The following is a 26,836-nucleotide window of genomic DNA, read 5'->3' on the forward strand; positions in this document are numbered from 1 at the left end:
AGGAAAACTCTAGGTCAGTGATTCCCAAAGTGGATGCCACCGCCCCCTGATGGGTGCTGCAGTGATCCAGGAGGGTGGTGATGGCCACAGGTGCATTTATCTTTCCTATTAATTGCTATTAAAATTTTTTAAAAATTAATTTCCAAGGGGCTAAGTAATATTTTTTCTGGAAAGGGGGCGGTAAGCCAAAAAAGTTTGGGAACAACTGCTCTAGATTTACAACCCAGAGTCACCTATCCAGCAAAACTTAGTATATTCTTTCAGGGGAAAGAAATGTTCATTCAATGAGATAGAAGATTTCCAAGCATTCCTGAAGAATAAGCCAGACTTAAATGAAAAATTTATAGTCCAAACATGAGACCCAAGAGAACCTAAAAAGGTAAACAAGAAAGAGACGTTTTAAGGGACCTAAATTTTTTTTTTGAACATTTATTATTGAAGAAAAAGGATATAACAAAAAGTTTTACAATTCCATTCATCTTTTAAAGAACACTTAATGTCACAAGTTAATGTTTTTTATACAAAATGTCTGCTACATTTGTCAGAACTATAGTGAATAATTCTGTGTCATTTCTAGTCTGTTGTGGTAGTTTGAACTTTTGGCAAGCTGGCATCAAAGGAGCTATTGTAATGAGTCTCCAAATCCCAAGAAGTAAATGAGCAGGGTAACTTTTTATTTTTCTTAATTAACAAAATAGATAAATGAAAATCAAGGACTAAGGAGATATTACAATAAAGTCAAAATGTTTACATTTCTACATGGAAAATGGATATCTGTAATTCTCAAAAATTAGACTTAGTAGTAGAGAAGATAAAAGGAACATTCTTAGAAAGAGGGTGTAGAAGTAAGCTGATTATGATGATATGATGTATATGATGATGTACGATGACATGAAGTGTATATATATTTGATGATATGAAGTGATATGTATATATCATGTATGTATAAGATATGTAAAAAAATCAACAGGTGAAAAAGAGTATTGCACTGAGAGAAAAGGGAAGAGAGAGATAGAATGGAATAAATTATGTAACATAAAGATGTATGAAAAATAATTATGGAGGATAAAGGCGGTGATGGGCAGTGCTTAAATTTTACTCTCATTTTAACTGACTCAGAGAGGGAAAAGCAAATATATTCACTGGTGTATAGAATTATATCTTACCCTACAGAGAAGTGTAAGGGGAATAAGATAAAGGAATGGGGAGGTAATTGGAGGGAGGAGGAACGGGAGGGAAGGCATGACAAAAAACAAAATAATGGTGAAAAGGAACAGAGTAAGAGGAAATAGAGCAAGATCTAAAGGGAATAATATGATGGAGGGCAATGCACAGTTAATAATCATAACTCTAAATGTGAATGGGATGAACTCACCCATAAAACAGAAGCAGATAGCAGAATGGATTAAAAACCAGAATCTTGGGGGCAGCTGGGTAGCTCAGTGGAGAGTCAGGCCTAGAGACAGGAGGTCCTAGGTTCAAACCCGGCCTCAGCCACTTCCCAGCTGTGTGACCCTGGGCAAGTCACTTGACCCCCATTGCCCACCCTTACCAATCTTCCACCTATGAGACAATACACCGAAGTACAAGGGTTTAAAAAAAAAACAGAATCTTACCATATGTTATTTGCAAGAAACACATTTGAGGCAGGATGAGACACACAGATTAAAGGCAAAAGAGTGGAGCATAATTCATTACCCATCATCTAAAGTAAAAAAAGCAGGAGTAGCAATCATGATAGCAGACAAAGCTAAAGAAAAAACTGATCTGATTAAAAGAGATAAGGAAGGAAATTACATCTTTCTAAAAGGTAATATAAACAATGAAGAAATATCAATACTAAACATTTATGCACCAAATGGAATAGCATCCAGATTTCTAAAGCAGAGACTAAAGGAACTTAAGGAGGAAATAGATAGTAAAACCATACTAATGGGGGATCTCAATTTTCCCCTATCAGAACTAGATAAATTGAACCAAAAAATAAATAAGAAAGAAGTAAGGGAAGTGAATGAAATGTTAGAAAAATTAGAGTTAGATATCTGGAGAAAAATGAACAGGGATAAAAAAGAATATACCCCTTTCAGGAGTACATAGTACATGATGAGCCATATATTAAGGCATAAAACCATTGCAAACAAATGCAGAAAAGCAGAAATAACAAATGCAACTTTTTCAGATCATAATGTGATAAAAATCAAATAATAAGGGTTTATGGAGAGGCAAGCTTAAGATTAATTGGAAACTAAATAAATGGAAGCTAATGACTCTTTGACATATGAAGAAATAATAAAACTAAATCAAAAGTATAAAAATAGAAGAAATATTGAAATATCTCATTGGAAAAAAATAACTGATCTGGAGTAGAGATGGAGAGATCATTTAAGAATTATTAGGCTTTCTGGAAGTCATGACCCAAACAAGAGTCTAGACATCATAGTATAAGAAATTAAAAAAGAAAACTTCCATTATATTCTTGAATAAGAGGGTAAAATAGAAATAAAAAGAACCCAGTGATGATCTCCTGAAAGACATCCCAAAATGCAAACTCTAAGGAATATTACAGCCACATTCCAGAGCCCCAAGTTCAAGGATAAAATATTGCAAGCAGCCAGAAAGAAACAATTCAAATATTCTGGAGCCACAGTAAGGATTACACAGAACTTAACAGCTTCTACATTAAAAAATTAGAAGACTTGGAATACAATATTCCAGAAGGCAATGAAGTTATGGTTATAATTAAAAGTTACATACCCTGTGAAATTTAGTATAATTCTTCAGGAGAAAAAAAATTGGTATTTAATGAAATGGAGGACTTTAAAGCATTACTGATGAAAAGACCAGATCTGAACAGAAAATCCAGTGTTCAAATACAGACTCAAGAAAAGCATAAAAAGTTAGATAGGAAAAATAAATCATAAGAGATTCAATAAGGTTAAAATGTTTATATCCCTAGTGGGATGATGATAATTCAAGCTCCTAAGAACTTTACCATTATTAGGGCAGTCAGAAGGAGGATATATAAACAAGGGTGTGAGTTGAATAATATGGGATGATAACCAAAAAAAATTTAAAACAAAAGGTTGAAAAAAAGGGATGTATTGGAAGAAGTTCTTTGATTCTAGAATCAGTGTTACCTCATTGAGAAGCTGCCTTCTCCAACCCCTGCCATTTTGACTCTCCATGGTCATATCAGAAGCAGTTTTGGGTTGAGCTAAGTTGTTTAAGGCAAGGATACCTGGGTCTCTTATGCCAAGAAAGATTAGGTAGCAATCAGAATGTTAGATGAAAAACACCCAGCCAATGTGTTCTCACCCACCCACCCTAGATCCTCCAACTCTCAGGGCCTTTGGGTGGCAAAGGCAGGGGAGATAGCCATTGATGGACAATCAGGAGACCTGAGTTCCAGGCTCTGCTATGTCACTGACCACCATATGTCCTTGGGTAAGTTTTCTACTATTTGGTGGCCCTTGGTTTCTCTATTTGTAAGACTAAGGGGTTAGACTTCCACATGGCCTCTTGTAGTTATGACATTCTCTCTTTCCAGAATTGTTTATGTGTGTTCTGACTCTGTTCACCAGAGTTTTTGCATAATCACCACATGCTTTTTCCCTGACATCCTCTTGAGATGTTTCATTTTTTTACCCTCAGGATGCTGGACACCCTGTATAAGTCATTTTGGGATACTGAGTACTGGATCCCCCCTGGGTACACATGGGATGACTTGGAAGATTCAGATGGCATCATATATCCTCATCCCAAGGACCTGTGGGCAGCTATTCCCCTGACATTTGTCTTAACAGTCATAAGATATGGCTTTGAATGGTGAGTCAACTATAGTTTCCCTTTATCCCCTTTAAAAAAAATGAAATTTTATTGGTGCCTTTTGTTTTTATAGTTCTTTCAGGATATACCCTTCTCTTCTTCCCAGCCCTCCCAGAATACACCTTCCTAATAACAAAAGAAAAGGTTGACCAGCCAATACAGCAACCACATCTAACAATGTATGCAATATTCTGCATTCCTAGAACCCCGTATCTATAAAGATATCAGTTAATTTCCTCATTTCTTCCGGGAAAAAGGAAGGCAAGTTTTGTCATAAAATTACCTAGCTGAAATTCAAGTCCATTAACATTATTGTAGTCATTACATAACTTCACTGCATCAATTCAATCATGTTTTTGCAACTTTCTCTAAATTCTTCACATTCCTTATTTTGTTTTAATATTATGTTTAATATTGTATTAAATTAATGTGCCACAATATATTTCGCTATTCTCTATTTAATGGGAACCTATCATGTTTCTAGTTTTGGGCTTGCTACCAAAAAAAGGGTGGCTATTAAGATTTGATTATATGTGAAATTTTCCCTATGTCATTGATATCTTTAGGGTACTATTTATATATATGCATAGCAGTAAGATATCTAAGTCAAATGGTATGAAAAGTTGAGGGCAAGTATTGTAGCATTAATCAAATTTCTTTCTAGAATGGTGGGATCAATTTAGAGCTCCCGTCAATATTGTATTATTATGCCTCTTTTCTCACAGCTCCCTCCAGCAATGGTGATTTACATCTCTTGTCACCTTTGCCATTTTGATGGGTTAGAAGTGAGACATCTGAATTATTTTGCTTTGCATTTCTTTTATTAGTAAAATGGCGCATTTTTCTATCTGGCTCCCGAGTTTATAATTCTTCTTTTTAAAACACTTTGGCACATCTTTAAAATATTTTAGCTTTCTTTATCTGTGTTAGATCTCTATATAGATTGTATATAGGACTTTTTAATTAAAGATATTTGATGGAAATATTTTTTTCATAGTTGAGGTTCTAATTGTTAGATTTCGTTATTTCCTTTTATTTCTTTGCCATTAATTTTTATGCCCTTCCCATAATTTTATGTGTCCTTGAGCTTAGTTTAATTATACTCATTTCAACCTGCTGTATTTCAGTAAGATCACCCTTGGATCATCAATAGACAATCTGTTTAGTAAAGTTATTTCATTTTACAGAAGAGAAAAGTGAGACCAAGAGAGATACACAATAGTCTTGCCCAGGGTCATAGAGTAGGTAACAGAACACATATTCCAACCCGGTTCCTCTAACACCAACTATACAATAGAATTCAAAGTAGGTTTACAAACTGTTTTCCTCCAAAGCATGTGAGATTATAATATTTGAATATTTAATCTCTTTGGACAGCCTCTCAACTCAGGGGGTGGTTCTCCAGTGGATTGACATCCAAGGTTCAAGGAAATAAGTAGAAAAATATTCCTAACCTATATTACAGCACATGAACCTACAAGGTGAGAAAAATATCCTCACATATATATGGCCTAGCTTCCCCCAAATATACGGCATCCATGAAAGAATAGACACATATGTAAGATACATGGAAATCATAAATATTGGCTATTTGTGTGAGAAGGCAACTCATATTTTTGATGTTACTGGTGTAATGATTAAATTACCTCAAGAGACTGATTTTTCATAATTCTAAAATAATTTATTAATTGCCTGGTTAAAACATACCAGTTGTGGTCAAATGACTCTCTTGACTATTATAAAACAAATAGAAATTCTTGGCTCAGGCCTCCCATTTTGGGTAGCTCATTATTCATCCCTTCCCTTGAACATCCCAAAACATCTTTAATTGATGATAACTAATTAAGAGGTGGTCCATTAGACTCTCAACCCTTCCCCAAACTACAGGTGAAGTTTTGCACATATGCCAGTGTTAACCTGGGAAAAAACACGGAACTACTAAAGTAGTTAGAAAAAACGAGGCTTTAATCAGGAAGGAGACAGTATTTAATATTTGGCCGCTACACAGAGTCAAGTGCCTAAAGCCACACAGAGCCAAAAGCTCTGGCCTGCTGGTAACAGTATCTCTGAGAGAATTACTGTGCTAGATGATCCTCCGCAAAACAATAGAATTTGAGGAACTTATATACCACTTGGGGAACTAAGGACAGGGAAGTATGATTGTTTGGCATTACCATGGTTACAAGGAAATGAGAAGTCTAAACTACACTGACAAGATACAAACAGGCTTGGGAAAGAGTCTGGGGTATCACGGAGTGGTCTATTTATAATAGATTACGATGGTCTCTGCACAAGTGGGAAACTTCTAAGATGAAAAGGATTCTTGACATTTGATTAGGTCTGCTAGTCCCACCTAAACTGGGATTATCAAGTACTTTAAGATTTAGTCTTCATTCTGCAACTGGTAAGTCTGAGACTTCCCATGGGGTGAATTCTCTGGGGACAGGGGCAGAATTGGGGTCTCCAGATTCCTAGTTGACACCAAAAAAATAGTATCGAACTTTTCCTGTTAATCAGAATCTGTAAAAGGACCTCATTCCTCAGGACAAAGAGAATGCAAAAATTGATAGACTGAATGGAGCTATATATGAGACCTGGCTCAGGAATTCTCCCTAAGATAGCCTTTATAATCCAGGACCCTGATATAAAACTAATAGCACTTGTAAAAAAAAAAATTCTCACACTGGGTTACTAATATTTTCTTCCCCTAATGTAGATCTCCTAGTCTACTAAAGAAGCCTCATCCATGCTGATTTTTAAATCTCTTTCAAATGCTTTTCCCATGGCTCTCTAATCTCTTGGACCCCTGATCCCCACATGACTTTGGTCTACTAGCTTGGCCATAGTCTTTCTCTAATCACTTCCAACTTCTAACTAGCTTTCTCAGATATAGTTATGCCAGGATTTTTTCTTTCCTCTCTTTTTTTAAAAAAGGCAGAAAAATTCTTATTCTAAAAACCAAAAGAAACATCCTCTGTTTTATTCCCTACTGTAGGATTTCATTGACCCAGCAGGAAATTCCCAGCCCTAGGGGCCATTTTCTTTAGAATAAAAAATACTGGGCCCCTCCCAGCAAATAACAACCTTGGCCATACCCAGATCTCGTCTTCTCTATAGATAACTTATTGTACCTGACTTGGACTCTTTCATCAGACACTTCAAGCTAGTTTACAGTGAGTATTCTATTGAAAATAATTTTCATCTATTCAAAGACCTGGGCATAAATTAGACAGTATTCATTTGCCTAGTGATTATCAAATAACTCTTAGGATCAAGGTGCCTCAATTTTTAAATTAAATTTTTCTAGTTATCCCCATGTAGATAAATGGATTAAAAAAGATACAATGGCAAGCCATGCCCAAGAGTAAAATCTTTGTCTATGCGTCTTTCTCATCTCTATTCCTGGACTCCTGACATGCAGATGCAGTGAATTCCAGGAATACAAATATGATGGGATATAACTGGGTCATAAGAAATGGAGAGGTGCCTTAACACTTCTCTGCCTTATGTCTTCTGTTCCAGCTAAATTGAAGAGCACTGCTCCCCTGAAAATCCTTGAATACTCCTTACATGAGCTTACTTTCTTCCCTCACCAACCCTTGAAGCCTAGTACTAATGAAACCTTCTCCAGGAAGCCGTTCCTAACCTCTTTTCCTCCCTCATCCTTAGTTGGAAACTGTCTTCCCCTTGGAAGATGCCCTTTATATACTATTAATATATTATATAACATAATATTATATATCTAAAATACAATATTAGGAATATCTATATGGGTGCCTTATTCTTCTACTATGCCATAATCTTTGTAAGGGCGTGGATAATGTCTTATCTAAAGTTTGTGTCTTCTCCTAGTGCTGCGCACTGGACTTGATATACAATAAATAGTATTATTAACAAATAATTTAATGAAATATTTTAATTTAATGAAATAATTTAAATAAATATTTAATGAAATTTAGGGGAAGAGATGATTGCTCTTTGGCTGTGGCTCAGCCACTTAGGGAAGACCTCTGACCCACTGAAAGGGATATTCCTGCCCCTTTTCCTGGGAGCCAAGAAGTCCTTTCCCATAAGGAAAATGTATGATGTTTCCTTCTAGATTTAGTAGCTAATATGTGTCCCACAGGTACTCCTACCCCTTCATACAACTTCTCCCCATGTTCCATCTCCCTCAGACTTCAGCTGGTGGGCAGATTTGGCAAAAATCTCCCAAGGGAGATAAATGAGTGAGTTCCTATGTACTTACCTGCTTTTTCTCCTCTCATAGGTTCATAGGGCTGCCCTTGAGCAGAGCCATGGGTGTGCATAGCCCTATCCGGATGAAGGCTATTCCCAACCCCATCCTGGAATCATTTTTCCGGACTCATAGTAAGAATCCCCAAAAGGTAAGCAGGTTCCAGGTTTGGATGCTATTAAGGATTCTGGAAGGTTTAAGTCCCACTTCTCTTCAATATGCCAGTCCCTACTGTTTGAATATAAATAAGAAGAGAAAAATGGGAGGTGCTATATTTCCAGGGATCACTCAGACATTTGCTCTCTGAACTGCTATTTCCTCCAGAAAGGATATTTACTTGAGCATCAAGTTCTATCAAGCTTTAACCTCAGGAAGAATTAAGAGTTCACCAGAGGACTGGTAGGTAGAATAGTGAATAAAGTAGAGTCAGGAAGACCTGGGTTAAAATCTGACCTCAGATACTTTCTAGGTGTGTGACCTTGGGCAAGTCACTTAAACTCAATTGTCTAGACTTTATAGTTCTTCTGCCTTAGAATTCATACTAAGACAGAAGGTAAGAATTTTATTTTTTTAAGAGCGTTCATAAGACCTGGGTTCTAATCTCACTTCTGCCATTGACTTGTTTTGTAGTCTTAGTCAAATCACTTGACTTTTTTGGGAACCTTAGTTTTCTCATCTGTAAAATAAAGGGATTATATCTAAGATCGTTCTGAGCTTTCCCATTCTATGTTTTGTAGACATAGGTTTCCTCCCTAAGAATCATTCCCAATATTTTATCTCCATATCTAAACAGTTGCCAAGTCTTGTTGATTCTGTTTCCATAGTATCCACTGAAACCTACCCCTTCTCTCCTATCTTACCATAGCCATTTTAATTAAAACCCTCATCACCTCTCCCTCCCCACCTACAGTGTTCCATTGGCTCCATTTTCTTCCCCTCTACAGTCCATGGGTCACACAGCCACCAATCAGACATTTCTAAAGTTCATGTCTAACCATGCCACCTCTTTGCTCCCCTAAGTGACTCTCTATTGACCCTAAGTTAAAATATAAATGGTTCTTTTTCATCCATAAAGTCCTTTACAATTTGACTCTTGGCTACCTTTCAAGATTTATTGCATATTGTTATCCTACACATGCTCTATATTTTGGGCAAATTCACCTATCTGCTGTTATTTGTATGTAACATTCCATCTCTTACTCTCCAATCATTGTAGAGGCTATCTCCCATATGTGAAATGCTTTTCTTCTCTAGAAATTCTCTCATTTCTTCACTTTAGAAACCCTAACTTTCTTCAAGAGTTCCACTTCCTTCAAGAAACTTTTTTTCCATTTTCTCAGTTGTTAATATTATATTCTCCTAAAACTAGTTAGTCTTTATTTATATCTATTTTGTATTTAGTTACATATATACATGTTCTCTCCCCCCAATACAGTGTAAAATCAATGAAGGCAAGAAATGTTTCATTTTTATATTTCCACAATGACTGGCAAGTTGGTTTCAGAGACTATTCCCCATACCCAATGTAAGCTTCCTTTTCCCCAAAGAACAACAAGGTTATGGCAGTGACCAGGGGGGTGGGGCTTGGGGAATGCTTTCATTAGTGAATATTCCCCCTAGCTTTGTGAGTGTTTGTTGAGGGAGGTGAGACCTCCTTGGACATTGCCCCTTGAGGCAAGGCTCAAGCTCTTTGGAATGAAACATGCTTCTTGCCATGCTTTCGGAATCATTCAGGTCCATGGGAAGCAGAGTGAGCACTGCTTGTTTAGGGAGATTGTGTGAGGTTATAGGAGAGGATAGTCACCTGAAACCAAGGTCTTTCCTTTGCCTGCCCTACTGCTGATCTTCTCCTGTTGTCCCCAGGATAAACTGAATTACCTGGCCAGCCACTGTGGCCTCTCTGTGAGGCAAGTCCAACGTTGGTTTCGACATCGGAGAAACCAAGAGCGGCCATTAATTAGCAAGAAATTCTCTGAATCCTGGTGAGCTGGGGGGACTTGATGGAAGACTGGATCCAAGGTACCTAGACTTGGGCCAATGGGTTATGGAAATAGACCTGACTGGGAAAGTAGGGGCCCCGTTTGTTCTTCTCTCGGCCCACTCCCTCCCACCCCCAACAATATGACCACATCCATTCATCTTTACCCCATTCTGCATTTTCAGTTGGAGATTTTTATTTTACTCCTCTTCTTTCTTTGGCGGCTTGTCCATCTTCTGCAATGTAAGTATGTCTGGTTCCCATGCCTATCACATAATTATCCCTCCTCATTCTCTCCATTCCTATTGTTTTCATTCTTCTGCCTTTTTTCTGCCCCTTCATCCTCTTCCACACCTTTTATCCTCTCTTCTCTCTCACTCTCCTCTTTGCTGTCTACCCACACTTTTCATATTGGTCCTTCTTGCTTTCCCTATCCTTCCTGTCACTTCCTAATCTCTCTGTTACCATGTACTCACACCTATTATCCCTCTCCTTTTCACCCTTTGTGATTTTTTTTGTCCTTTCCATTTCTAATTCTCTTCTTATCCATCCTTTATTCTTTCCATTACCTCTATGCCTCCTAACTCCCATTGCCTTTATTCTTCTCTTCTTGATTCTACTCCTCCATTCTCAATCCTTTTACCCTGTTAGGCTCCCTGCCCAGATACTTTATCCCCCATTGTCTTTTGTCTCACTTTCCCTCTTCTCTTCCCATCTATTTCATTGTGGCCCCACCCCTACCTTGCCCAAATCATGTCTCCCAATCAGCCATAAACTGTCTTCTATCCTCTTATACCACCATCACCACCACCCTTGCAGCCCCTGTGGTATTGGGGTTTGAGGAGGTAAAGTCACAAACTCTCTAGTGGTCATGTAGCTAGATAGTCAGTCTACCACGTGACAGGGTGGTTTAAAAATCCTGAATCAGATATGAAAAGAAATAAAAATGATGCCACTCAATCATAGGCATGAGGGTTTCAGAGGGAGAAAGCCAGACTTCATAGGGGACAGGAGGAGGAAAGAGTGAATCACAGAACCACATGATCTAAGAATTAAAAGGAGCCTCAGTATAATTTCCAAACCATATAGGAAAGAGATCCTCACTTTAAAATACCTGACAAATGGCCAACTTTGACTTGAAGACTTCTATGTAGGGGGAAGACCCCACGTCCCAGAGTAGCCCGTTCAACTTTGGGACAGTTCTCATTATTGAGAAGTTTTTCCTGAGATCAAGCCAAAATTGGCTTCTTTGTAACTTCCCCCCATTACTCTTGCTTCTGCCCCTAACACCAAGCAGAAAAAAAGTAAATCTCTCCTCCTTATGACAACTGATTTGAATATGGTCATCAAATTCCTCTTAGTCTTCTCTAGACTAAACATAGCAAGTTTTTCTATTAGATTCTCATATGACATGAATTCAGAACCCTTCATCATCCAATTAGTTCCCAAGCATTGATGATTCTATTTCTGTAATATAGCTTGAAACCATCCCCTTCTCTCCTCTCGCCATGGCCACCCTAATTCAGGCCCTCAACACCTCTGTTCCCCACTATTGACATATCCTCCTAATTTGTTCTATTGACTCCATTGTCTCCCTTCTAACAGTCCATCCTCCACACAGTCATTATCTGACCATGTTACTTCCCTGCTTAAGAAACTTGAGTTTTTCTCTATTGCCTCTAAAATCATATACAAATTGTTCTCTTTGACTCCAAACAATTCGACTTTAATTTATATTTTTGAGGCTTCTCACATATCAGCCCCAACATATACTCCATATTCTAGGCAAATTCACCTATTTCTTATTAACGATTGCCCTCCTCAGAATACTCTTTACCTTATTTATGTCTTTCTTAAATCATGGGGCATAGAACTTCACTTGGTTCTCGTGAATGATAAGGACAGAATACAGTGGGCTACCCCTCTTTATTCATGGAAGTTATAACTCTCTTAAGGAAGCCCAAAGTCTAATTAGTATTTTTGGCTATCCTACTATATTGCTAAAACTTTTTAAAAAAAATTTTGAGACAGAATGGTTAAATTCTCAAATTATATAGAAGCGTCTTCCTTAACCCAGCCCATACCCCCTAGCTATTCTGGAGCTAATAAAAGGAATAGGCATTGATAGCCTAATCCTATTGGAAAAGCTACAGCAGCACCAGGAGGGCTGCTCTGTTCCCCCCTCCACAGTGCCAAATGACATTTTTTGCATGCCTCACCCCTTTCTCTAGCCACCCAATATGAGCACTTCCTCCCTCCACTGTCTGGGGTAATGCAAGGGGCTCAGCAGCTTGAAGTTGCTCTTTGGGCACACAATCTCAAAAATGTTCACCAACACTGGCCTAGAGGGAGGTAGAAAGGAGAAAAGACCCAAACTTCTCTTTTAACTAGGGTTTATACCTCACTTAACACCATCAGTCTGATTCTGATTGATCCCTAAAGGAGAAGGGAGAAAGATGAGGCCAGGATAAAGATAGGAGATAATTCCTCTTGAGTGCTAGGAGTTCCCTGAGGGAAGGCTCTAAGCTATGGCAAGGAGTCATTTCTTGTGGTGAAGGGATTCTGAGAACAATGTCTAAAACAAGTCCCTTGTTTCTTCCAGGAAACCTGGTTTTGGGACTTAGAAATAGTCCTGAGAAAATACCCTAAATTGGTGAGTTGTCATTGGACAAAGACAGTTGCAAGATTTGTCCAATGAAATAAGCCTGAGGAATGATGATAATGATGATGATGATGATGATGATGATGATGATGATGATGAAAGCTAGCATTTAAATAATGCTTTATGGTTTGCAAAGTACATTACAAATATCACATTTGAATCCACAACAATCTGTAAAGAAGGTGCTATGATTATCCCTTTTTACAGATAAAGAACCTGAGGCATACAGAGGTTAAATGACTTGCCCAAGGTCACATAACTGGTAAGTATCTGAGGCTGGATTTTAACTCCTCTCATAATTCAAAGTCTAGAACCTAGTGGCTAGAAATGAATGTAGTTATTGCAAACCCTCTCATTCCTATCCCTCCTCTAAACCCTACTTTTAGAATCACAGAATCTCAAAATTGGAAAGGACTAGAGACTGACTAACCATAATTTGCTCAAAAAATAATCAAATTGCCTCTATGTGAAGTTGTCCAAGAAGGATAAACCCCTTAATTTTGAAGACACTTTAGGACAGCTTGCTTTGTTAGCTACTTTGGACTTATATAAAATCTAACCCTGGCCCACTGTTTCCTTCCATTAAGCCTAGTTCTCCACTCTTGGGTCATCTTACACATGATAGCCCTTTAAGATTTTGGAGACATTAACCATGTCCCCCTTTTCTTTTTTTTTTTTCCAAGCAAACCATATTCAATTAATTTTTTAAAATCCTGATTATGGTATTGCTTACAGGCTTATAATTATCCTGATTACTCACCTTTGCAACCTTTTCCAGTTTTTTAATGTCTTTCATAAAATATAATACCTAGAACATAAACACTATGACCAAATCCAGCTGTGGTCAAATCAGACTCACCATAAATCCTTCCCCTCTTGCTTTTGATTGTCTTGGTCATTCTCCACAGAAATTGCGCCATTTCTTTTCTTCTCTCATTGAGCTGCCCATCCCCATGCCCCTTCACACATTCTAACACAGCTGAGGACCTTGGCCCATACTTTATTCAGAAAAGAGGCTATTTGCCAAGAGCAGCCTCTTTTTCCCTTGTCCACATTTCAAAACCCCTTGACGACATCTCCCTTTATATCTTCTACATGTCTGATGAAGAGTTGACTCTTCTCAACAAGACAATCCTCTGCAGATTCCCTTGATTTCATCCCCCCCATCTCTTTTAACAAGGTTCACCATAATTCTGATCAAAAGCACTTAGTTATGTAATTTAAATTATGCCCTGACTGCAATCCCTTTCTTGCAATCTTTTATTTTAGATATTCCCCCCCACCAGCTGTTACAATTATTTTCCCCTCTTCTTGAACTGCCTACACCACCCCCTCTAAACACCTTGACTCAGTTGACAACTTTGTTCCATATTTTACTTAGTAAAAAGGCCATTTGCCAAAAGCTCCCTCTTTTTCTCTTGTCAATATCCCCAAACCTCCTTCGTATTATTCCCCATTTCCTCTCCTATGTATCTCTGATGAAGATAAAGTCCTTTTCACTAAGACCAACCCTTATATAGATTCCCTTGGTGTTTTCCCCTCCTTCTCTGTCAAAAAAAATTGTTCCCTAATTGTCAGCTAGATGATGTAGTAGATAGAGTGCCAGGCTTGAAGTAAGGAAGACTCATTTTTCTGAGTTCAGATCTGACCTCAGACATTTAATAGATGTGTGACCCTGGGCAAGTCATTTAGCCCTTTTTGCATCAGTTACTAATCTTTAAAATGAATGGGAGAAGGAAATAGTAAACTACTCCAGTATCTGCCAAGGAAATCCCAAATGAGGTCACAAAGTGTCCGATATGACTGAAAAAGAGATTGAACAACAACAACCTGAAGAGCATGTTCAGTTTATTGGTAAGGCTAGCAGTTATCAATAAAAGTAGTCTTTAGCTTCTCAGCAGGGGAAAAGACCCTGAATGAGAGCTAACATGTTTTGAAGTACAAAAGGAGGAGCATCCACAAATTAGAAGGTGGTATTATAGATGGGGGAAACTATACTTGATTACAAAGTCAGAAGCATCACAGATGGCAGGGTGCAATATAATTGGCTAGAAATTTGGAATGTGGGGCTAACAACAAACCTTTCTTCCATCTTGTCATAATGGAAAGCTCAATGGTGATGTCCTCTTCCATGACTAGTTAGTATCACAGCAACAACAGACAAGACTTTCTTGAAGGGCAACCAATGTTGCAGAGATAACAGACAGACTCCCTGGCATCCACCCGCATCCGTAAAGGAAAATCATTTTCTTTGATACAAGTATAAAACAGCAATAGAAGGAAAACCAAACTTCTCAGCTTAATTCAGAGGCAGAGTGATTGTCAGGAAAGATGAACTTCCAAATTTAACTCAGACAAATGACATGGGACTTAGGTAGTTACACAAAATGTGGGTAGTGATACAAAATGAAATAAATTACACAATGGAATCAATTTGCTTTACTCAATTTTCAATGTATATGTATACATGTCTACACTGTGGATGTATGCATGTGTGTGAATGTATTCATGTATGTGTGTATATGATCATATGTTTATGTGCATGTACATATTGTTTCCCCTAATAAATTGTAAGCTCCTTGAGGGCAAGCACAGTTTTATTTTTGTCTTTCTATGCCCAGTGTCTTGTACATAATAGATAAGTTTAATAGATGCTTGTTGATTGCTTGATTTCTGAGCATGACCTAATTTTATTTATCCATGAGCAACACTAATGACCAAGTGGATGCTTTCACCCTCAGCCTCTACATCCTGCCATGTACTGGTGGTACCTTTTCGAGCTCAGCTTCTACCTCTCCTTAGTGTTCACTTTGTCCTTCGATGTGAAGAGGAAGGTGAGTCTGGATAGAGCTCAGATTTTGAGAAAAAAAAATCCTCTGCTTTTCCAATCAGAAGTGAGAAGAGTAGAGGGAAGATGAGCCTCACCTCTAGTATCTTCCCCCATGAGAAAAGTGTCATGCTTAATCCTGGCCCTGTAAGTTAGTGCCCAGGGCTGAGGGCAGGGTCTTGCTCCATGGAAGCAGTAAGGGTAGACCTGGTCCATTTGAACGTGGTAAATACTGTGGGAGGCTGGATAAGTGGGACAAAAGCTCAGGAACCAACCTCACCATTGTCATTTCAGTAGCCAAGGTGTTGTCTCTATAGCTCCTGCCACTAATTCAATATCTAGCCCAATCTCCAGCTCTCCCTCAATCATGATGTCAACAATTTGACCACTAGCCTTCATCTCCTCATTATACTTCAAATCTCTGCCTCCCTTTGATAGACTTGAACCTTCCCTAAAGTGGACTCTCATAAAGTCAGGGCAGAACTGGTAAGAAGAATGGGATGCTTCAACTGTGTATCGGATTCTAACTTTGATCATGAGCAAAGCTAATTCTATCCTCTAGAGCAGGGGTCGGCAACATATGGCTCTCAAGCCATATCTGGCTCTTTTGAGGGCCAGATATGGCTCTTTCTGCAGGAGCCATAAAGTCCATTTTTTTCAGGCACTGTTACAGGAGCGGCACTGTGAGCACTGTACGGCTCTCACGAAATTACATTTTAAAAAATGTGGCGTTTATGGCTCTCACGGCCAAAAAGGTTGCCAACCCCTGGTCTAGAAAGTTTGTGATGTCCTGGACTCATGGCTGCACTCCTTTTCCCAGGACTTCAGGGAGCAGATCATCCACCATTTTGTTACAATCACTTTGATCTCCTTCTCCTATTGTGTCAACTTTGTTCACATTGGTAGCCTGGTATTGCTGCTCTATGATGTGTCAGATGTCTTCATGGAGGTGAGTAAGCCTAACCTGGCATACACACACACACACACACACACACACACACACACACACACACACGTCTGGGATCTGTTGGAGTTGCTGAGTCTCATGTGTACAGGAGCCACAGTACCAGAGAAGATAACAGAGCTGTCCCTAAATTCTCACACTATTATTGTAATCCATCGTGCTTGGTGTCCCAGGGGTCCTAACAGAAGGAGGGACCTGACTCCATCCTTGGGGAGGTGGGGAATGCCCCCAAAGAGAGAGGTAAGATTTTTTTCTCTCCCTAGATCTATCCCTACCAGAGAATACATATCCAGAGAAATCCCTAAAAACAAAATTTAGATATGGTTCATATCTCGAGAATCTCCTCAAAATAGAGGAGATGGAATAGTAACTGAGTTCCTTCTCAACATGGGTTCTAGATATGGGACAACCATTTATTTTCTCCCTCCAGGGGGAATATCTGATGCAAAAGACTCCCAAGTGTGCATTAGTAAATGCAGTCAGTTCTACTATAATGTGACATAAACATTCCCAAGAAACACTATATCGTGCAAAATTGTGCAATAAAAAAATACAGCATCTATGAGGTTAATGAAGTTAAAGGCACAAAACTCAAAAGCTTCATCAGTGACACAAAAAAAGATAAGAACCAAATTTTAAAAGATTGTAGAGTTTTATACTTATTAAATGACTAAGAAATGCATAAATAGTACAGCAGATGGTGACTGTGCCTTGGGCAACTACTCTAATTGTACCCTAGGTGTACAAACAAGTTGTCGTGAGGCCATGAAGAGATGGGAGTAGGGGTGAAGGTAGAAAGTGTAGAGAAGTTTTTTTCTGCTCCCAGCTCCTGTCGTATTAGAAAATATATGACACCTTAACTTGGCAGATACCTGAAGTTTGGTTATAGAAGTGAATGTCAGGAAGGGATGCAGCTTCTGAGTTATTGTGAAGTGGTGCTGTTTTCTGGATTATCTTGCTGATTTTCTCAGAAGAAATTGATTAGAAGCAAATTCAAAATTCCCGTTATGTTCAAAGTGCTCCTTAATATGTCACTAGCATTGCAATAAATTCACATTTTCAAAAGACACATTATAGCATATATGTACATATACACACACATATATTTCAATTAATTAATTTAGAGTATTTTCCCATGGTTACATGATTCATGTTCTTATCCAATGAGCAATTCCACTGGGTTTTACACGTCATTGATCAAGACCTATTTCCATATTATTAACATTTGCAATAGAGTGATCATTTAGAGTCTACATCCCTGATCATATCCCTATCGAACCATAAACACACACATATTTTTATTTAAAACAATACAGAAACATAAAACATCATCCTTAGAAATCTATACTCATTTTACACCTCTGAAAGTCACAGGCCCTTTGTAGAACAATGGGACACATATTTAACATTGATCTCAAGCTTTTATAGTCAAGGTCCAGAACTTCTGGCCAGCCAAGACATGGATTATTTTTTATAGTCTTTCAACAAGACTATAATTGAAATGACTATCTTCTCATAGAAATTCTTCTTCTTGTCAGTCGATATCTGAATTCAGAATTCTGGAACTCACTGCTTATAAGGTTGTTACCAAGGGTGGTATTTCTCAGGATCATTGGTCTATGATCTGCACTGCAGAGGGATGGTAGAGAAGTCCCTTCCCCAACTTTGTTGGAAGTCCATGAAACAACAGTGTTAGCAAATCCCTAATAGTGAATGGCCCAGAAAGAGAATTGGCAAAGATTTTCCATAATTTTTGAATTCCATATCAAGTCTGTTTTCCTGATTTCCTATGGACAGTCAACACCCCAGACATGAAAACTAAATTTTATTATTCTAGCATAGTCTGTGTCTCCAGTAAAAGGCCAAAATAATTGTCAAGAACCAATCCTACATTTAAGGAGTTTACACAGCAATGCAGTCATCAGACATCTTGCTTTGCCTTCCTGGGGGGGGGGGGTGTATGCCTCTTCTTTCATCCCAACATCCTTCAATTCTTCTGTCAAGTCTTGGCAGGAGTCATAGGGAGGAAGTGTGAGGGAGAAGACATAAATATTTGAGCAGAGCACAAAGGAGAGATGGAGCTTGGTAGGAGAGGAATAATCTGGAGATTTATCTAGGCCACAGAGACCCTGAATAACTTGGCTAAAAGAATCAACAGTGGCTTAGCTAATGTGCTCATGGTGGAAAGTGAGGAAGAGTGCAAGTAACAGGTTTCCACCAGGATCCCAGAAGATCCAGTACTAGGATGCAAGATGCACAAAGCAAAGTACTATAGTTGAGATGGGAAGAAATCAACTTATATAAGTGAGATATAGCTAGACATTTTCTTTGGAAAAGGCTTAGGATGTGAGTAGATAGAAAGTACATGGGGAGTTCAGGAGATGACACTTCTAGCTACAAAAGTTAATGCATTAACCAATATCCAAAATAGCAGAAGTAACAGTCTATCCAGACATTCATCAATCAACAAATTTCTATTAAATGCCAGAGTCTTGCAAAGAAGTAAGGCTACAAAGAAAAAGGAAACACTTCCACCTTTGAGGAGTTTACAACCTGTACTTATACAAGTATATAGGAAATACAGTTCTGCTATGGGTTGTCTTGGTCAGACTACATCTGAGATATTGCATTAAATTCTCCTGAATTTTCTCTCCTCTCTAAATTTTTTGTAATTCTGCTATCTCTTGACTTTTCTCCTACCTGGCTGAGCAGTCCTTCTTGGTCTCCTTTGCTGGATCTTCATCCATGCCATACTCAGTAACTGTGGATATGTCTCCTGGCTCTATCCTGGGCTCTCTTCTGTTTCCTTCTTTGTACTTTCTCACTTGGAGATTCCAAGAGCTCCCATGGATCCAGTGATTATTCCTATAGGGAAACCTAGAATCTATATATATCCAGCCCTGGTATCTCTCTTGGGTTTCAGTCCCACATCACTCACATTTGGAACTGAATAACAAACTCAAACTTAACATTTTAAAAATAAAAATGAATTATCTCCCCTTCCCTTCTTAAGACAAATACTCCATTCTTCTAACACCTTTTACTTCCAAGGACATTCCAGTCATCTGGGTCCATAATTTCGAATATCCTGTTTATCCTATATATACCTCGCTTGCTATACATTTGTCTGGATGATATGTCTCCTTTTAGATTGTCCCTTCAGGACAGGAGACTTTCACTTCATTTTCTATACTCAGCACTTAGCACAATGCTTGGCACAGAATAAGCACTTAATAAATGTTACTGATTGATTGAAATTCTTGATGCCTCACCCTCACTCCACTTGATCAATTGTGCAATCTTGTTTCTATTTGTTGGTCATTCAGCCATAATTTATTAAACCCCTATGTGCTAGGCACTGTGCTAAACAATGAATAGTTTTATCATCTCCACCATCTTTCACATATATCTCCCTTTCTCTCACACAGTTGCCACTCTCATCACCTCTCAGCTAGACTACTGCAATAATCTTATCCTGGTCTCTCACTCATCTCTCCTCACTCTAATCCATACTCCACAGAGCCATCACTGTGATTTTCTTAAAGTGTAATTCTCTCCGTGTCATCCCCTCTACTCAGTAAACTGCAGTGGCTCCCTATTACCTCTAGGATGAAAATTAAAATTCCTTTATTTAGCATTTAGAGATTTTCAGAACTTAGTCTCTTCCTGACTTTCTAGTCTAAGTATATTGTATTCCCCATCTTGAACCATGGCCCAAACCATGCTAGCTTACTTGTTGTTCTGCACACACAACACTCATCTGTCTCATTACTATTGTACCAGCAATCTCTCTGGCCTGGAATACTCGATCGCTCCTTACTTCATTCCTGCCTTCCTTTAAAACCCATGCAACAATTCATGTAGAAGCCTGTCCCCAACTGCTAGTGCTGCCCCCTTCCTCTTAAAGGGAAAAAAGATCTTTTTCCAAAAAGGAGTGTCAGGAGACAGGCATGTATTTTAGGAAATGACAAAGAGGAGAACATTTTAAGTCAGAAATATTTAAGATTTTTGAATTCATATCCTTTTCAGTAAAAGAAAAATTTTTGAGCTTTTATTTCCCATATATACACATTTATAAATTATTTGCATGTCCTGTTGCATTCTTTTTAATACATAAGAAAACTCACAAATATCAGTTTTTAAAAGAGAAAAATGGAATAAAAATGTTTAATTATTTATCAGTGTACAAAAATCCTTGCTCCTCTTAAGTACTATGTGACTGATTATACTTCATTATTATTTTTAATCCTGTATATGTATATTTTTAATCCTGTATATAGTAATTAGGAGCTGAATTCACATTCGAGTAGTTCTGACACATACTAGTATGTGACACTGGGCCAGTGTCTGAATCTTTCAATACTCCAAACCACAGAGGTCAGCTAGCAACCTTCCAGAGTGCAGGGTGTAACATCCATGATTCTGTGAGGGGTTCAAGCTGCCCCCCCAGAACTCTACAAGGGGGAACCAGATTAAATGTTAATAAAAAAATCTAATAAGATAAATAAAAATATAATAGAACACAGATAATGTTAATATATAGTTTTCTGAAGTCACTATGCAGCTAAGGAATCCTGACATTGTGTTTAGTGACTCATATTGTCTAATTTGAATTTGACTCCATCACTGTAGGCAAAGGTGTCACCCCAAATTGGTAGGGGGGAATTTCCTCAGCCCAGAGTTCCCGAGACCAGTGAAATCACAGATCCAAGCCCTGTCCCTGTTCTTATCCAGTAATTAACCAGTTATTTAGATCAATATAGCTAGTCAAGCTTATGTACTTCCATCTAAAAAAATAATGCTTTATAGAAAAATCCAAAATATTATGTCATAATCATCAGTGAACAAAACAGCGTCAATACAAAAATAACAAGCAAAAGAAATTGTCTTCAGTTTCAACACAGCAAAGAATATTTGACATGAATCAATTCCTCTCTTTATGATTGCTTCATACCTTAAGTGATGCGGCTCACTGGCTAGCATACACAATCAGGAATCAGAAAGATCTGAATTCAAATACTGCCTTGAACATTTTCCATTGATAATTATTATCAATTATCATTGGTAAATATCCTGAACAAGACCCTTAACCTCTATCTGTCTCAGTTTCCTCATCTGTAAAATGACTATAATAATAGCACCTACTTCCTAGGGTGGCTGTGAAGATAAAATTAAATGGTATTTGTAGAGTGCTCTTTATACATGTCAGCTATTATCATTTTTTGGTAGATTTAATTGTATGTATGTATAAGTTTGAGGAATGGAAAATAGGCCAGCTTGGCTAGAGAGCAAAGTGCAGGAAAGTGAGAAAAAGATTAGAAAAATAGATTGTGGCTAGGTCATGATGAGCTTCAAATGCCAAAAAAGGGGATTTCTCTTTTATCTTAGATGTAATAGGAAACTATTGGAATTTTTTGAGCAGGGGAGTAATTTGGTAGGACTGTCCTTTAGGAAGATTACTTTGGCAATTGAGTGGACTGGAGTGGGGAGAGACATAGAGAATCCAATTAGGAAGTTGTTTACAATAATCTAGGAAAAAGAAACTAACCCTAGTTCTACTGACTCTGTAATTGGTGATGAGAAAATATAGATGGGACATATTGTGACAGCTGCTTGGATATGTAGTGGTGGATAACAATGAAGAGTCTAAGATGACTCAGTGAGTTTAAAATCTGAGTGACAAGGGATATGATATCTGAGAGAAATGTAAAAGTTTTGGAAAGGGGTGGATTTAAGGAGGATGTAATATATAATGAATATTACCATACATCCAGATGTGTTTATTCTGGGACTAATTCTGTCCTATCCAAAATAAAAATAGTGAAGTAATGCTCTTTTTCACTGGTCAATAACCCGAAACTCAACCCACCACTGAAGGGGCATCTTTAGGTTTCATATAAGGAAAAGTTTCCTAAGACTCAGAGTTCTCTGAAAGTGGAATGGGTTCTCTGTGAGTGGTAATTGATGCCCCATCATTGAAGACCTTCAAGTGAAATGATTACTTTTCTGGGGTAGGAGGACTTTTGGACATGTATAGTTGCACTAGATACCCTCTGAGGCCCCTCTGAACTCTAGATTTATGTGTTGGCAAAATTCTTTGTTATCTCCTTCCAGAGCTATAAGATGTTCAGTTATGCACAGTGGAGCCAAGCTCGGGACACGACATTCATCATCTTTACCCTGGTGTTCCTGTTTTGCAGACTTATTCTCTTCCCAATCAAGTGAGCCTGGACCTCAGAAGTAGAATGGGAGGGCAGGATGGAGGGAAAAGGTCTGAATCCTGGGAACCTTCGAATGGCAAAAACTGCCTTCTAGAAAGAGGAGTGCCTTACCAGTCTTTCTAAGTGTGAGAAAGATGGGATGAAGTCAGGCCAGGAGAGTGAGGGATTTTTCAGGATGTTCTTCTCCTATTCCAGGGGATTTTCGCTCTGCCTTTCCCACTTTGGGGTTGTAGTGGAGTTGTTTCTGATGACCAACAGGTCTAAATTCTAGCAGCCTGCCTTCTTCCCTTCCTACATTGTGATCCCCAGTTCTTCTCTTTCTTGTAGAGTCCTCTACGCAGTCTACCATTTTGTTGTCACCAGAAACATGTTCTTCTTTGGATATTATTTTGCCATTGGCCTCCTTCTAGTCCTGCAGTGTCTCAATATCTTCTGGGCTTTCCTCATCCTCAAAATGTTCTACAACTTTTTATCAGATGGTCAAGTAAGTACAAAATTAGCTCTGGCCCACTGACCCTCCCCACAACCCATGACCAGCAGCAGAGGAGAAGGGAGGAAAATGAATTACTGGATATAGAAGGGGAGTATGGGGGACTCAGTCCTAGTGTCAACAGGCACCAGATTGATTCCAGTAAGTAATCTTACCCAGTGTCCTTATCGTTCAACTCTTATCTTTCCCAATATCTCTTCCCATCTCTCCCCACCCATCTCTCTCTCTCTCTCTCTCTCTCTCTCTCTCTCTCTCTCTCTCTCTCTCTCTCCTTTCACTCCATCAATGCCTATTTTTTTCCACTCTTTCACACTCTACATGTTCAGTCAGGGGCCAAATTGTACAATAACTCAACTTTCTAAACTCTTCTTCTCTACTCACACACCCATAATCCTAGTTCAGGTCCTCATCACCTTTAACCTTAACAATCTAATTAGTCTACCTCACAGATAAAAAGTGATATATCCACAATATAGGTTAAATCAGAGAGAAAGGAGATTAAAAAATACAGTATGCTAAAGAAGATGGGAAGAGATGGGATCAAGGATGCATATTGAAGAATTTGCTTTGGCAAAGAGAAAGACCATTGTTTTATGTGAGAGAATGGTAAAGGAGGAGTTAGTGAAAGAAGATACTTGAGTTATCTAAGAAAAGAAGTAGGGGAGATGAGGAAGCTCTCTTGGAATGTCCTCAATTGTTTTAGTGAAGTAGGAGTTGAGGTCCTCAGCTGAGAGAGTAGTATACCTTCTCTGAAATTACTATGGGAGTCTACAGGAAGGATGAAAAGGTTTGGAATTGCTATAATGGCGAATAGCCTAGCAAAACAATTAGGAAAATATAAAAGAATTTCCTTGCTTCGGTGAGAGCCCAGTTGAGAAAAAATGTAACAAATTTATAGGATATCTTGGTGATTATGACTTTTTGGTTTTTTTTTTTAATCTCCATTCTATAGCACATAAATAGGAACAAAGGAGATGGATAGTGGAAGTAATCTGAAGTTGGTTCAGCAAAGTATGAGCGCTAATAGGACAGTGATGGGCAACCTTTTGAGCTTGGTGTTTCAAAATTCACCGAAAAACTGAGCATAACTCAGGTGGCATGTCACTTAGAGGAAAAAACGCATAATTTTACGATATTTATAATTTAAATAACAAAAATGTGTAATTGTAACATATAACTGTATCTAATAAACCAAAATAGGTAAATTACTATAGGTAGAATTGTCATCTATAGTGCACAGAGTGTCTACACTACACTACAGCAAATGTTTCATCCTTGGCATGTGGCCCCATACTTCTCTGTATGCGGCCTCATGCGGCTACATGTCAGCTAAAATGGCTACGAGTGTCATAGGTTTGCCATCACCGTAACAGGACAAGGAGACAAGATATTCAAGTGTGGAGAATACTGTCCAGTTGAATTGATTCACTAAGGGGTCAAGATTAGAAAGGGAGGGGTGAGTAGCCAGTGCAAGGCTGATGACCTGATACGGTTGGGGATTGTGAATCAGAAGGAAATGTGGAATGATAAAAAATTATCATCAACAAGAGAATCTTAGAGTTTATAGACATGGAAATGGAATATTTGTGGGTGATGGCAAGACCATTCCTAAATGTGGCTGAGGTGGAGAGGAGGAAATCATGGGAAATAAATAGTTGAGTTGGAAAGTTAGGATATTTAAGAGAAGATCAACAGGTATATTGAAGTCCCCAGTATAAGGGTAGGGCTGCTATGTGGCACCATGGATAGAGTACAACAATAATAAGTATGATGGTAAGAATTTGTTGTAGGGAGGTGGTGGAGAAACACTGTAAGCTGAACACTGAACTGATTGAGGGCAGAAGGAAGGAGGATGGCCTGTTTGTTGATTGATAACAGCCACCAGGACAGAAATTATATGATAAATTGATTCACTAAGTAAAGAAAAAATGGACTCTCCTATGCAATGAATAAATTAATGGAAAAAGATTATTGAAAGCCTTACCATTGTGCTAAGCTCCAAGAATACTTATACAAAACTAAAACTATCCGTACTCTTAAGTAAGAGGAAATAACATATAGAAGGCAGGTGGCCAGAAATTGATATTTTAATTTGAGAATAATATCTAGCAATTATGTAATGCTTTAAGGGTTGCAAAGCACTTTATAAACATTATCTCTTTTGGGAAGTCATTAGGGTTGTGAATAGACTCATAATGAACATGTTCTTTCTAGGAACAATGGATCCTATAGTAATGGAATATTGATGCATGTTCCAAATCCAGAAATCAGAATAAGGGGATTTGAGGGTTCATACAGTGCCAGGGTAAATGCAAGATCCAGTGCTCCAGAGGGTGAAATAGCAAGTAGTATTGATGACAAGGTAACAGTGGCTATTCCAGTAGCCTCCCATTACCAACAAAAGAAAGTATAAACCCTATTTGTTATTTAAAACTTGATACTACTTGGCCTCAATCAACTTTTTCCATTCTCACTCAAAATTTTTTCATTGCTTCACCTGTAATTCTGCTCAGCTAATCTGGTCTTCTTGCTATTCTTTACCAAGCACACTCCATCTCTCACCTCTGTGTCTTTGCAGTCATTGCCCCCATGCCTATAATGTAATCCTCCTTCACCTCTACTTCTCAGAATTCCTTATTTCCTCTAAGAAACAACTCAAGTATCCTCTAAATTAAGCATTTCCTGATTTCCTATCGTGCCCAACTTCTAGTATTTGCTTACCTTTTTACTTTTCAGATATTCTATATATAGTTGTATATGTATAAGATATTTCTGCTGATAGAATGGAAGTTCCTTGAGTAAAGGGCCTGTTGCATTTTTGTCTTGGTTTCTCTCTTAGAACAGTTATGGGTGCATGGCAGGAGCTTAATAAAAGTTTATTGATTATCCCTCTGGTTCTCAGGCGAAAAATGATGTGAGGAGTGACATAGAGGAGCAGGATACGAGTGATGAGTAGTCAGCTTTGAAAGTAAAGCAATGGAAGACTCCAGTCCAATTATGTCACAGAGAATACAGCCTGGGGAAGTACAAGGGGCTAACCAATTTGCCACTGAGCCTCTCCCAGTGGCATAACCTAGTCCAGTTCAGTGATGATTCCTGGATGACTAGTATTCTCACTTCTGAAGATTGAATCACCCTGGAAAATATCTCAGACTCTGATTGAGTGTGGATTCCATAAAACCTGTGCTGGACTGAGTTCTTTTAGTTTTGTCTCCCCATGTCTATCTATCCCTCTGTTCCCACCTTCACTGAGATAGATGAAGAAGGATGTAATACCTCCACTGAAGATTTTATGGTGGGTTTATTGACGTTTCTTTTGAACTGTCTCCCTGAATCATTGTCCTTGGACATGGATACTGAGAATTGGCCCTCTGAAGAACATGGGGAGGAGGAGGGGAAAGTGGGGAGAGACTTTTTAAAGTTCCCATGTAGACCTTTTAAACTTCCCTAAGTAATTTACTATACCATTCACCACAAATTACCCATATATTTTTATGCCTCCTCAAACCATCCATCGCTCTCGTGGCTGGCAACCTTGCCTGATACTGCACTGAGAAAAAGCAATTTGAATTCAAGCCCATGCTGAACCCAATTCTATTGCTTTGTTGTACTACAATAAACTCCTTTTATCTTAA

The 26,836-nt window shown here is 38.3% G+C and overlaps 1 protein-coding gene across 1 annotated transcript; it reads left to right on the forward strand.

Moving 5' to 3' along the window:
* Window positions 1-3,652: 3,652 nt before the first annotated feature.
* On the forward strand, window positions 3,653-26,836 carry LOC123232287 (ceramide synthase 4-like). Its single transcript, XM_044658687.1, has 10 exons — window positions 3,653-3,825; window positions 8,093-8,210; window positions 9,923-10,041; window positions 10,223-10,280; window positions 12,640-12,690; window positions 15,441-15,533; window positions 16,347-16,475; window positions 22,605-22,711; window positions 23,039-23,195; window positions 26,104-26,836. The coding sequence occupies exons 1-10, from the start codon at window positions 3,653-3,655 to the stop codon at window positions 26,155-26,157; spliced, it is 1,059 nt and encodes a 352-aa protein (XP_044514622.1). The 3' UTR covers window positions 26,158-26,836.

The sequence above is a fragment of the Gracilinanus agilis genome, chromosome 1, assembly GCF_016433145.1.
Source record: "Gracilinanus agilis isolate LMUSP501 chromosome 1, AgileGrace, whole genome shotgun sequence".
In the NCBI taxonomy this organism is placed as follows: domain Eukaryota; kingdom Metazoa; phylum Chordata; class Mammalia; order Didelphimorphia; family Didelphidae; genus Gracilinanus; species Gracilinanus agilis.

Bases quoted from the DNA above. Each gene is read 5' to 3' on its own strand.
- LOC123232287 (XM_044658687.1), top strand. From the start codon at position 3,653: ATGCTGGACACCCTGTATAAGTCATTTTGGGATACTGAGTACTGGATC. The intron at 10,281-12,639 runs GTAAGTATGTCT...TGTTTCTTCCAG, and splicing joins GCTTGTCCATCTTCTGCAAT to GAAACCTGGTTTTGGGACTT. The intron at 12,691-15,440 runs GTGAGTTGTCAT...TTTCACCCTCAG, and splicing joins TGAGAAAATACCCTAAATTG to CCTCTACATCCTGCCATGTA.